The following is a 13,438-nucleotide window of genomic DNA, read 5'->3' as shown; positions in this document are numbered from 1 at the left end:
GTAATGTTGGCTTAGGTGGTATTCAGTGAAGGGTTAGGGAGCCTTAGGGTGCAGCCCTCCTGCCCCTGACCCAGCTGCCATACGCTATGGATTCACCCACAACCCGAGCCTCTGGGCAGGTGGGCCCCAGGGACACTGTCTGAGTTCAGGCCAGTTGATGGAGTCCTCGAGAGATTCGGAAGGCATTGAGTTTCAAAGAGCTCAACCTCTGACCTTGTTGCAGCCTCAGACATGAAGGTGGTCCCGGAAATGCTCAGTTGTGCAGGATGAAAAATGCTGCCACCATCGACTGTCTTCATCCCTGGCGGAGGCCAGCCTGTGAGGTGTTGGTAAAGCCCTGGGCCTCCTGGGCAAGCTGGCAGGTCTCGCCTATTGGGCGAATGCTGGATACAGTTAGAATCTGAATGCTAGTAAAAATACCATTGTCCCTGGGTTCTTTAAATGCGGCAAAGCTCTCCACCTTCAGTCAAATGGCCGGCACTTGGAAAGAAGAGAAAGCGGTCCTTTGGGAGACCCATCTCGTGGATGGTGTGGAAGCTTCTTGCCTGCTTGGCCGGGGTCTGCCTTGTGTGTAGTTGGACATCGTGTCAGCCTGGAGGCACTAAAGCTGTTGGAAGAGCTCGTTCATTCCACTTCCCTTACTTCTGAGCTGGAGCAGACAAGCAACTGGCCCTGTGTTCTGCCCTTGACTGTATTTTCTGGACATTTGGGAACATAGTGACAAGAAGCTGTATGTAGCTCCCAGGTGCCCTGGGCTCCCTCACTGGGGTTCACACTGGGCTTGGGAACGATTGGCCCCAGGGTAGGCAGCGCGAGGGCTGCCGGTGGTCGTGGCTTGGGGTGCGGGCCAGTGTGGCATCACGTTACGTGCCTTCTCCCTATCCTGGTCTGTACCCTTTGAAAGATGGGCAGCGGAAGAAGAGTTATCTCCTTCTTAGTTTTCCTCTTTTTTCATTTTGCCACAAGACAGGATTGTATCACACATCTCCAAAACGAGTAAAATGGCATTTCAGCTTCTTGTCTTTATAGACTCTCTGAACTTTAGGAAAGATCATTCTGGTCCCTTTTCATTAATAATGAAAACCAGGGGGCAATAAAATGTTCTTAACGCGAGCACGGCAGAAACAAGGAGCAGCGCGGGGGTGAAGGTGCGGCCGACAGGGAGCCACAGGTGTCTCCTGTGCTCCAGGAGGTCGCACTCTCCAGAATGGGGAGCAGCTGTCAGAGGGGTCCTCATTCTCAGACCCCTGACCCGCCAGCATCTGCTCAGCCTGGGCTCCAGTACCCAGAATGAGAGGCATGCCCTGGGTGTTTGCAGGAAAGAAGAAGGGTGCTGCAGACTTGGGGTTCTGGTCCAGTGCTCAGCCCAGTGCAGCTGTGTTCTTATAAGATGTTAGTGGGCATTTGAGAAATCACTTGGGATAGAACGTTCTGGACATGTGCCCACTTGGAATACATTCTCTGGGGTTTGGGCAGCACTGATAGGTGTTCTGGGGGTGGATTGAAGCCCCATGGAACAGTGACTCTTTTGAAAAGTGGCGTAGTTACTTTATCTTCACTATTTCCTCCTAAAAACGAGCTTGCACTGGATTTTGGAACCAAGACACTCAGAACAGAGCAGGCTGGGAAGAGATAGGTGCCTGCATGGAACTCGGAGCTTCTCAAGGTCACGGTGAAAGGTCTGCCTCGATGATCTCAAGAGTTTTCCATTTCACGAGCAGTTGTGGCTTATCTGAGTCGCTCCACATCAGAGGAGGATGTTCTGTGCTGGTCAGAGCAGGAGGGCGCCCTTCTGGAGACAGTGTGTAGACATGATCCTGAGTGTCACTACTCAACCCTGGAGGGGAGGGGGGAGTCCTGGCTCGCCGTGACCCAAACCCCTCAGTCCATAAAAGAGTAGATGGGTAGTGTATGTAAACAGGAAAACACTGCATGCCACAAAAGCAGACCAGAAGCAGAGTCAAAAGAAAAATATACTAGGAAAAATTTTGACAACTTCTGTCACAGAAAGAGGGCTCATTTCCTTGTTGTATAAGAAGGTTCCATGAATTGATGAAGGAAATTAATAAAGAAATGGAGTAGAAAAGTAGGGAGCATACAGTTACCAAAATGGAGATGCAGATGAGAAGATGCTCACTCCTCACTTGTAATAAGATAAATGCAAATTAAAGCTAGAGTGAAGTAGTGTTTTTTTTTTTTGCTCTAGTATTAGCAGAAATCTATGTGTGTGATTAACCCAAAACGTTGGGGTGGCTGTGAATGAACTGGTTCAAACCCCAGCGAGCACAGTTTGGCAGGCTGTCTCACAACTGCTGGTACATGTACCTCTGACCCAGCCTGCCAGGAGTTCACATTTACAGATGGCCTTTTACATGGATGTGAGAGGCTGTGTGTACACGCTTACTGATGGCAGCTTTGAGTGAAACAGTAAGAGACTAGAAATCATCTAAATGTCCATCTGTAGGGAGTTTGTTTAATGGAATATTATGCAGCTTTAGCCAAAAAGAAGAATGAGAGACGGGGAAAGGGGAAAGAAAATAATGCCTGTATGTGTTGCCTCATGTTTGTATAAGAATTCTTGGCTGGATAAAGATGACACTATGAGCACAGAGGTTTGTGGTGGTGGAGGAAGCCTGTTTGCAGTAGACTGACGTGTGCTGCATGATGTTAGACCACGTGCGTGTGTATGTGTGTGAGTGCTTAGCCATATCCGACTCTTTGCGACCCCATGGACTATAGTTCACCAAGCTTCTCTGTCCATGGAATTCTCCAGCAAGAATACTGGAATGGGTTGCCATTTCCTCCAAAAGGGGTTCTTCCTGAGCCAGGGATCGAACCTGAGTCTCTTGCTTCTCCGGCATTGGCAGGCGGACTCTTTACCACTGAGCCACCTGGGAAGCCCAGACCATGTGCGTGTGTTTCCTATTCAGAAACTGTAAACCAGAGAGGGGAGTTGATTACAGTCTGTGCAGGAGACTTTGGGGTTGGGCCACATTGATTCCACTCAAGTGGAATCCACAGGCGGGTGGGGGATGGGGGTAGAGCAAGAAGAGCCTCTTCCAGCCTCCTCCATCACTGTTGTCTCTGTCTCCATCTCCTGGGAGCCCCTCTCAGCAGCTCAGGGAGCGGGGAGCTTCTCCCTCATCCCCATGGAGGTCTTTGCTTCTGGGTTCCCCAGTCAGACCGGGTGCCAGCAGCCCCTCCTCCCCACGTGTCCACATCCAGCAGGGCCTTTCAGAACCACTGCCTCCTGCTCTCCTTCAGTTGTGAAGGGCCAGAACGTGGCCAGTACTTGCAGGTCCAGGGAGGCAGGGGATGGCTGGAGCAGACAAAGCCTTCAGCTGGGCCTGGCCACATGTGGGTTCCCGGGAGTGCGGTGGCTCTTCCTCCCCTGTCTCCCCCAGGCTCCCCTCCCAGTCCCAGGTCCTTGTCATGCACATGTGCCTTGGGTGCATACCTTGAGTCACGTTCCCTGGTGCTGAGGTTGAGTCCACAGACTGGGGGTGTCCTGCACCACCAACGGTTCTGGAGACAGTGGCCCTTGGCCACCCCCCAACACCCCGTGACTGGTCCCTTGAGAGACGGCCGCTGGGCAGCCTGGACATGCCTGCTCCAATGGACACTCCAGATGGAGCTCATGCTTTCCTGTGCGCCTCCCAGAGTCCCCAGGTGTCAGATCAGATTATGGACCTGAAAACACATCATAAGCAGTTCATGGGGAGGTTGTGGAGTAGAAAACTCTCCTCCCCACTTTGGAGCTAGGATATACTCAGGGGTTGGAGGGGCTTTGTGCTGAAGGGACCACTCCTGTGTGTAGACCAGCTGCCCATGTCCGGATCCCCAAGACCTTCCATCTTGGGCCAGTCCCGCTTGCCTTTGGTGGCCCTGGTGGTGGTCTCTTCCTGCTTTCTCACCTCCACAGCCCCCACCCCCCATAGCTGTCCATGGTGCTCCCCATGTCTTTGTCCCAAAGCACAGAGCCAACCACGTTACTCCCTGATTCAGAGCCATCAGCGACCCCGCTGCTTATGAAGCGATGGCCGGGTTCCTTGGATGCGTTCTCTGCTGGGCCCGGCCTTTCCCACCTTTCCCATCACTACTCCTCCCATCTCCTCTCTGGTCTCTCTTGGCCAGCAGTGCCCCCTCCTTGGGAAGGCCCAGGGGCTCCCCCATCTGCTTGAGCACAGGTCAACCCCAGCCTTTGCACTTCCTTGTCCCCCGCCTGGACCACTGTGCCCCAAGACCCCACAGGTCTCAGCATTGTCCTCCACCGAGGCCCCGCCACCCCCCTCACCTTGTCCTGTCTGTGTTCTCGATCCCTCTCTGGCATCAGCTCATTCAGCCATGTGTGGGCTGCTCCTCTCCCCAGCCTCACTTGAGTGAGACCAGAACAGAACAGGACAGCGGTCTCGCCACCACTGCCCACCGTGCCCTCAGCACACGTCGTGTGCACTGTCGGAACTTCATAAAGCTGAACAGGCAGGGACACAGCCTCTGGCCCCGACTCTCAGGTGGCTCCCAGCTCATGTAGGAGGCGTGTGCGTGCGAACAACCCGGGTGCTACAGCACCCTCACTGGATCCTTTATTCCTCGAGCGTGGAGCCTGTGCCCAGGTCTTTAGATTGCCTCTGCTGTTCTCCCCCTACCCCCACCTCAGTCCCTTGAGACAGCACCCCACGGCAGGCACAGTACAGTCTAGAGGCCCAGGAGGAGGAGGGAGACAGCCGAGCCCCGTTCTGATGCTCACCCCCGATGTGAGCACAAGACACACCCTGACTGAGACAAGGAGGCTGAGTCCACGTGCTCTCTGCCCCTAGGGGACGCCAGGGCCTTTCCTCCTGACCTCAGCTTTTCTCCTGACCCCAGGCCCTGCGGGCTCCCGGTGGAGAGACTACAGCGCCTTGGCCATCATCATGGCAGGGATCACGTTCGGCTTTCACCAGCTCTACAAGGTAAGCCGCCCTCCCCGCACCCCTTTGGTGCTGCCCTGAGCATGGGGACAGCAGTGGGCCTGCACATGGAGGCTGAGTGCCCAGATGAACGTGCTTTCTGGAGGGGCGTCCGGGTCAAGTCCTGGTCCTGCCCCCACCCAGGTGGGTGCGCTCAGGGCCTTCAGACCAGCCTCACCTACAGAATCTCTCCTCCAAGTCCCTGCCTGCTGCACAGGGTGACGGGGCCCATGATGCGGAGCCGTGTCAAGTACTGAGGACATTTCCCAGCATGCTCTGAGCAGGCTGGACCCTCGCAAGAGACAGAACAATGTGCAGTTAAGACCACGGAGGCTGGAGCCTGGCTGCCAGTGTCACATCTGGGCCCTGCCACTTAGCAGCTGTGTGACCGCAGGCTTGGCGGGCTCACCTGTAAAACGGGACAGTAGGATCTGCCTCAAGAGGGTGTGGTGATGCTCACAGCAGCTGGGCTCCTCTGGAAAGGACTGTGTTCCCAGCACATCACAGGTGCTCTGTACCCTCTCATTTCACCTGAGTATTTAACACCAGCTTTGAGAAACTCAGTGTGATCATATTTACTACTTTTTCCTCCTGTATATTTTGTTGGCTTCCATGTAAATCTAGGGTTTTTCACGGTCTTCATAGTCAGCCCCCAGGACTCCAGAGTTCACTGCTTCCAGCAGAGCTGCAGGCGTGAAGTAACATTTACTTCTTTGACACCAGATCCTGATCAGACACTAGTGACCACGTACTGACTTTGATTTGAAGCAAGCGAGTGTTTTTTAGAAGATGCAGAGCCGGGGTAGGTAAAATAGAGACAGAAGGTAAACTGGTGGCTGGAGGACTTAACCTCTGCCGGTCCTGCAGAGAGAGATTTCTTTCTTTCTGAGGCCACCTGCAACTCCATCCCTCGTTTGGAGATTTAAAAAGAAAAGAATCTGAACTATTGGCTATACTCCCAATATAAAATAAAAAGTCTGAAAAAAAAAAAGAAAAAGACTCTGAATGAATATCCAGACTCATGCCATACCTTTGTTTGTTTCGCTGTTCCACGCATCTTGTGAGGTCTTAGTATCCCAGGGATCAAACCTGTGCCCCCTCTATGGAAGCTTAAAGTCCTAATCAGTGGACCCCCAGGGGATTCCCTCAGGTTGTAACTTTTAGCACATGGAACATGTTTTCGCATTGCTTCCTGGGACTCTTAATTTTTGACTGAAGTGAAGTTGATCTTTTCAGTGTAACAGTTATTCTTGAAGTTGGAAGTTTCCACCTTAGAAATCGGGAAGCAGGATGTGGTGGGTCCCAGGACTGCTTGCTCTGACATGGTGCATCTACTCTCCCTGTGTGCTCAAAGCCTGTCAACTCAGTCCTTAAGTGCGTACAGTCACTAGGAAGGAGAAACAGCTGAGACAGAACTCTCCATTCCTGTCCTGGCTCTGCTGAGCAGGACCCGCTTAGTCACGTGGCTGCCCTCGGGCAGCCTGTGATCTGGTGGAAAGAGAAGGCGTAGCTCCCCTTGGAGCTGAGCAGAGATAGCATCAGTTGTTTCCACCAAGCTCTGATCTTTAGTCTCTGCTCTAAGAAAGAAGAGACAGAAAAGATCAGTCACGATCATGACAAGAGAATTTTAAAAATACCTGCTAAATTAAAAAGCAAAAAAGAAACGTAAGCTCTCATTTTATAAATACCTGAAGATTCAGGCTGGGAATGTGTTCCTTTCCTTGGAATTTTTGATCTTCGAAATGGAGTTTTAGTCCGTTACATGTATAGAATTTCTTGACGTTATACTTAGGAAATTTCCAACCTGGAACATAAGGCTACATTTGATGAGTTTCAGCTAAGTTGTGGGTAATAAACTAACACAGTGGTCGGAAAACACTTTGCAAAATAGGAAGTGCTTCCCTACGTGTCCTAAATGGTGGTCTTCACTCAGGAGTTGCTCTTGAAATGAGCTCTCCCACAAATCCCTGTGAGAGACCCCCTATCCCTCCCCCATACAGAAGCCTTAATGGAGCAGTTGCTGTCTTTTCCTGTCTGCGCCTCAAATGGAATGAGAACCAGTCTCCTTTGGTCATACTTGCCAGTTACCACCTCTGCCAGACCCACACCGGGCACCCCTGGTACCACCCAGTAAGCCTGGCGACTGGTCTCAGGCCTCTGAGATGGGCAGGCACTGAGTCCTGAGATTGCGGAGTTTGGAGCCTGGATTCTTTCATCCAGCAATCCCAGTGGGCAGCTTGCCGTCCACCTCCACCCTGCACACCTCCGAACTGGCCACCGGTCAGCGGCTGCACCCCACCTGCCTTCTTCCTGAATGTTCCAGGACTCTCATCCTCACCTCGTCTGGGCCCCCTGCGTCCTGGGCCCCTTGTTTGGTTTGCTCCGCAGCACCCCCTTCCTTTTCCCCTCGTGGTCAGTTTCTCCCACTTCTGCCCCTTCCTCCCCCTCTGCCCAGGGTCTCCATTTTGGGAGAATCCAGCTCCATTTAACTCTTACCTGAAGGAAACCTGTTCACAGGATACAAGACTTTTAGAAAAGACTGGATGTGACCACCCTGCAGATCTACTGTGGGTTTTGATCTTGTTTCTTCAATAATTTCTAAGTTTTACTCCCTTCTTTCTGAATGGATAATTTGTTCCCTTGGTGCAGGATGTGAAAGGTTCAGAAAAATGTACCGCAAACTTCCCTCCTGCTCCTCCCTGGAAGCCACCAGTGGTACCACTTTCCTGTATAACCTTCTACAGTTTTATCATACAACTTCTAAAGTAGAATTCTGAGTATTCTTGGCCACAGAAACTCTATATATAGCACCATTTAAAAAACTGAAAGAACGCAAAAGTGCCCCATCGCAGTCGGTCAGATTGATTTTTTTGTGTCCCCATTCCCTCCTTTTGGTCCTGACTCAGGAGTTTTCACTTGGTTCTACTCGCAGCCTTTCTGACTTTCGGATGTCTTGTTCACTTATGGCGTCGGCCTAGGGTTTCCAAGGCCCAGGGGTGAGGGAGAGGAGGTTGGCGGGTAGAATTGGAGAGCTGGTTGGGGAGTCACCCCAGGTATGTACCCATCCCTCACGCACCCCCACTCCCTGCAGAAGTACCTGCTCCCCCTCATCATGGGCGGCCGGGAGGACCGGAAGCAGCTGGAGCGGATGGAGGCAAGTCTGTCGGAGCTGAGTGGCAGCGTGGCCCAGACAGGTAAAGATTAATGACTCCATCAAGTCACCCCTCAAAGCCTTCTCCGAGCAGCCCCTTCTCTGCCCCCTCCCCTCTCCCCTCCGTCTCCACTTTATGTGGTGACTTCATTTATCTGCTCTGAGAATCTGTTCACATTTGCAAATGAAGCCGCCGTCATTTCGGTTTAATTTGAAATTGCTTGTTTACTGTCGGCGCGGCCTCAATTAATTATGTTTTTACGGAAAGGCTCCCAACCTCAGAATATTAATAAGGGGAATAAAATGACAGCCTTTCTAAGGGCTGTAAAGTTCATTTTTAATTTCTGCTTCCATGAGGTTTTCAGGGGGGTTTTCAGCAATTTTCCCCCTTCTCTCTAAGAATCCCACACAGGGTCAAGAGAGGCTGTAATTACTGTGGCTCCGGGGACCCCGGCCACCTCCTCTGTCATCGACTCCACGGGGCCCACGTTCATTACCCAGTGCCCCACTGGTGGCCCAGATTAGCTGGGACCTGTCGCTCCAGGAGTGGTTTTTCCTCCCATATAAGCTTGTTTACTAGATGGAGGCTCAGAATCTAAAAACTTGGGCACAGAGAGAGCTGCCTGTCCCAGACCAGAGTCTGCCCCTAAGGGGTGTGTCTGTGTAGCCCCCGGAAACCTTCCTGGGCCTAGACCCTGCTGGCAAGTCTCCCCGAGGCTGACAGTGGACAGGGAGCTCCAGCAGCCTTGAGGTTGGGTGGGGAGGGCAGGAAGGAGCCATATGGAAACGAGATTGGTAGTTTTTCACCACTTCTGGATGCTGTGGACCTGAGCTGTGTGCCTCCCAGGATTGGAGACTCTGCTTTGAGTTTTACAAGGACACAGTGAGGCCCAGGAGATGAGGCAGGCAGGCAGTCCTGAGGTTGGAAGAGCCAAGCAAATCATAAGCAGATATAATTAGAGGGGAGAGGTTTTGGACGGATATACTGTTGACCATGGACAACTGCACAATAGAAAGATAAAGTAGAAATACTAGAGGTTAGATACAGTGCAGGTAGATTACCCAGAGTGCAGATGAATTATATGGATTGCTGGAGGGCGGGGGGATGTCTGCAGATAAATTAGAGGCAGCGGCTCATAGGTGTGTGGACAGAAGGGGGAATCTTCATGTATCATTAACAGAGATGCGCCTGCTCTCTCCTCCCAGTGACTCAGTTACAGATGACCCTCGCCTCAGTCCAGGAGCTGCTGATTCAGCAGCAGCAGAAAGTCCAGGAGCTGGCCCATGAGCTGGCTACAGCCAAGGTACTTGTCCCTGACCCTCCGGCCCCTCCAGGCTCTTCTTGCTCATCCTTGTGCCAGTTCATTGCATGTCTGATGCTCTTTTCTGATTCTGGTTACACTGCTCTTGTGGAGAAAGGAGGCGGTCACCAGGCAGGCGATGCGGCATTCAGTGACGAGGGCTGTCCTTTCTGTCTCTGAGGCCCACCCCCCTGACCGTGGCAGCACACACTACAGTTCTGGTGGTAGCTGGTGTAGACACGGGATGGTCTCCACCTACAAGTTAGGTCACAGGCCCCAGCGTTGCCAAGAACAGTTCAGGGAACAGGGTGGGAGAGGGTGCCCAGGCCCTGGGCTAAAATGTGGCTGTTGCCAAGTTCTCTAAACCCTGGTCTTGGGGTCCAGTAACTCCTGAAAGATGCAGACCCACCTAGGATGACCGAGGCGGGTTCATTGCCTCAACTTCCCATATCTGGAACCCCCATGGCAATATCAGATCCTGGGATCACACTGCCCAGGTTAAAGCTCTGTGCCACGTGCTGGCTGTGTGACCACAGACAAGTCACTTGCCATCTCTGATTCTCAGTTCCCTTGTCTGTAGAATGAGTCTGTAACCCTACCTCCCTCATCGTGTACACCTGCTGGGAACAGTGCCTGACTCCTGTCAGCTCCCAGGATCGCAGCTTTTGGTCTGGGCTCTGTGTGTGTGTGTCACGGTCTTCCTGACTCAGCCTGGTCCAGGAGACAGTGGTCCACGGCGTCAGCTGCCCTCCCTTCCTCCATCCCCACCTCCCATGTAGCTTTCTGGCTGCTTCCATGCAATTCTCACCCCAAGGAGAGAGAAGTGGCTTCCTCCAGGAGAGCCCCACCTGAGCATACCGCTCGAGGTCCCTGTGCTCTTGCGAAGAGGGTGCCTGGGAATCCCCTCGTGGGGTGCCTCACCCACGGAGGTGCTGCCTCTGCACATGGGCATGGTTACCAGTGGCCACTGCCAGCCACCACGCACCCTCCCCATGGGCAGCAGTCCATAAAGCAGCCCGGGAGGGGCTGCCAGCCCGTGCCCTGCTCCCCTCCATTATCTTTGGGAGCGGCGGCCTGCCAGTGGCCAGAAGCCATTCCGGAAATTGGAAAACTGTTTTCAGATGCTAAGCATTAAGATTAAGACCACATGTTGCTTTTTAGAGGGGAGGGGGCCCCAGGATGGCGTTGGTGGTTGAGAGCTGCCCCTGGGAGTTTCTTGGGCTTGTTTCCTTGATGTCCCCCCCACCCCAGCCCCTCTCATTCTCTCCACTGAAGCCAGGCTCACTGGTCTAAACCCATATGTGTGTGACTTCAGTTACCCCATAAACCAGAGACTCAGACCTGTGTTTTCTCAGCTGTAATGTAAGTTTTTATATCTGGCTTCCAAACTCCTACTGCAGCACTGTAAAAAATTAAAAAGAAGAGCGTTAAGTAATTAAAAAACCTACATAAAACTGAAGGCTGGGAGTTTTCTACAACTGTTTTTTTTTTTAAAGAGACTGGCTAAAAAGCCCCAGATGTCAGATTTTATTTCTAAATCCTGGCATCTGGCACCAGATGCGTTTGGAAATTTGAGTCCTTTGTCGGCCGGTGAGTGGAAATTGCTCCCTTGTTAATGGGCTGTGATAGCTTTCAGGGCCTCTGAGAAGCCAGCACAGTGGCTTCTGGATCTGTGCTGTCTGGTGGTCTGGAGCACGGCCCCGAGGGGATGTGTGTGAGGGCAGCAGGCATCTGTGTGTGCTCGCTCTAGGCTGCCCCCTTGCAGGGGCTTCTTCCTGCCGGTGTGCCCAGCCAGACAGCTTGCTGGGGCTTCCCTGTTGGCTCAGTTGGTAAAGAATCCACCTGCAATGCAGGAGCCCCGGGTTCGATCCCTGGATTGGGAAGATTCCCTGGAAAAGGAAATGGCAACCCACTCCAGTATTCTTGCCTGGAGAATCCCATGGACAGAGGAGCCTGGCAGGCTATAGTCCGTGGGGTCTCAAGAGTTGAACATGACTTGGCAACTAAACCACCATTAGGCTGCTTGCCTGGGTGGTGCCCACAGCAGCCCCCACTCTACCTCAGAGCCCCCGCAGGCTGACAGGAATGTGTGGAACCCCTCTGTTCTGCCAGCCTGGGGTTCCCTACTTTCTCCTGAACTTATGGCCCGGGGGTTTTGTGTCAGGTGGGAACAGTGGTGTCAAGGGGCAGGAGTCTTGCACCTGGAAGTGGCCTCTGACCTGGAGGCCGGAGTCCCACATACCTGGAATTGGCCCGTAAGTACCTCACAGGCAGCTGGGCCACAGGCAGCTCCCATTTGGGGGATCACTGTTTTGGCTTCCCTCTCCTCCATTTATCCCAACAAAATTTGCTGAAGAAAGGTGTGGTGGTTCTCTGAAGTTTACATGGAAAGTGGTGTCAAAATTCAAAGGAGAAGTTGTGCAGAGGAGGCTGGCATCTGTCCAGGGTCATTGTGGCTATTTCCCCTGTGGGCCCTCCTCCAGATCACTGTCTTTCTCTCTGCAGAGTCTCGGGGTCATCCCAAAGAACGCATGTCAGTGAGCCGCCTGACTCGGGGTTCCTGGCTTTGCAGGCGGTGGGGCCTGATGTCACAGCGCGTGGGGCGGGGCAGGCAGGTGAAGCCTGCCTTCAGGGTTGATTAAGAGTGGGGGGCCGGGGGATGGGCCAGGCAGGTGCTCAGGTGTCCCCTTGACGCTCCACAGCAGCTCCAGGTTCCAGGCCTGTGGTTGGAAGTGGCTGCCTGTCTCAACCCCACGGCTCCCGTGGGTGTGGAGGGCGTGGGCGGGGTGGGAGGTGTGATCTCTATAGGGAGGACTTAGGTGGAAGGAGTAGTTGGTGTAGAGATGGAATTTATTTTCTTAGTTTGGTTTTAATGGAACGTTTTAGACACTCATGGAGTAGCGGGCCACTCAGTGAACCCACATGCTCTGGCCACACGGTGCAGCCGCTGCCTCGGGCCTGTCCTGCCCGAGGTTATTCTGAAGCACATTCCAGACAGCATATCATTTCACATTGCAGACACTTCAGTTTGTATCTGTAAAAGATGAGGGCTCTCTTGTTGTTTTATTTTTTCATAACCAGGATACCAGTTACACCTGAATACATGTCATGTTTCCTTAAGATCGTCAGCTATCCAAATAGAGTTGCAAGGATGTTTGTTTTAAGGGAGTTGTCATTTCAGCAGAGATCCAGGCAAGCAGACCCCAGAATGGGACGCAGCAAACCTTCCCGAGGGGGTTGGGTCCTCCTGCCATCTCAGCGTCTGAGTTTGGAGGGGTGGGAGGGAGGTGCCACACTGATCCTCAATCCCCTTTGCTGTGACTTTCAGGCCACCACGTCTACCAACTGGATCCTGGAGTCCCAGAACATCAATGAACTCAAGTCGGAAATTAACTCCTTGAAGGGGCTTCTTTTGAATCGGTAGGAGCTGCAAAGGCGTGGGCTTCTGTTCTGCTGTCCACCTGGGACTGGGGGAGGGAGCTCTTGGGGCCCATCCAGCTATTGCCGTCGTGGGTGGTAGTGGGGCATCTCCTGGGGCAGGGGTGCCCCATGTTTCCCACCCTGGATTGAACTGCATCATGGAGTTTGGGAATCTCTGGCGATTCTACCTACCCTCCCTGGCAAGTCCCTCCCTCCCTACTTTAGGAGTGACCGCCTGAAGGGCCCACAAGAGTTTTGAGATACAAACAGTTCTCAGCCCTGTCCATACCTGGTTAGGGACAGCTGGAGCCAGAGCAGGACCTTGAGCAAAGGAGAGAATGCCCACCTTCCGAGCAGGGCCACTCTCTCTGTCCTGAGGCCTGGCTGGAGCTCTCAGTGACAGCTGGGTCCCAGAGAAGGATCCCCCGAGGGCCAGGCCAGGGTTCTCTGTTCCCGCTCAGTTTGAAGGGCAGAAGTGATTGATTTCAAGGCAGAGGGCTGCGCAGTGCCCATCCCCCACCCCCAGCTCCTGTGGTCTCGCTGTGTCCCTCTGCAGGGACAGTACCAGTGCAGCCCCAAGAGGAGGGTGACCAACTTGTCCAGGCTTGCCCAGGCCC

The 13,438-nt window shown here is 53.2% G+C and overlaps 1 protein-coding gene across 4 annotated transcripts in view; it reads left to right on the top strand.

The window, feature by feature from the left end:
• PEX14 (peroxisomal biogenesis factor 14) overlaps positions 1–13,438 on the top strand; it is a 142,461-nt gene that overhangs the window by 126,814 nt on the left and 2,209 nt on the right. For all 4 annotated transcript variants that reach the window (XM_019976606.2, XM_070768877.1, XM_019976607.2 and 1 more), the window contains 4 exons: positions 4,867–4,952; positions 8,041–8,143; positions 9,307–9,404; positions 12,730–12,821. In XM_019976606.2, coding sequence (XP_019832165.1) covers positions 4,867–4,952; positions 8,041–8,143; positions 9,307–9,404; positions 12,730–12,821 — 379 coding nt within the window. The remainder of the gene's footprint in view (positions 1–4,866; positions 4,953–8,040; positions 8,144–9,306; positions 9,405–12,729; positions 12,822–13,438) is intronic.

The sequence above is a fragment of the Bos indicus genome, chromosome 16, assembly GCF_029378745.1.
Source record: "Bos indicus isolate NIAB-ARS_2022 breed Sahiwal x Tharparkar chromosome 16, NIAB-ARS_B.indTharparkar_mat_pri_1.0, whole genome shotgun sequence".
Lineage (NCBI taxonomy): Eukaryota > Metazoa > Chordata > Mammalia > Artiodactyla > Bovidae > Bos > Bos indicus.
Note: the sequence above shows the minus strand (reverse complement) of the source record. Positions and strands in the feature narration are given on the sequence as shown.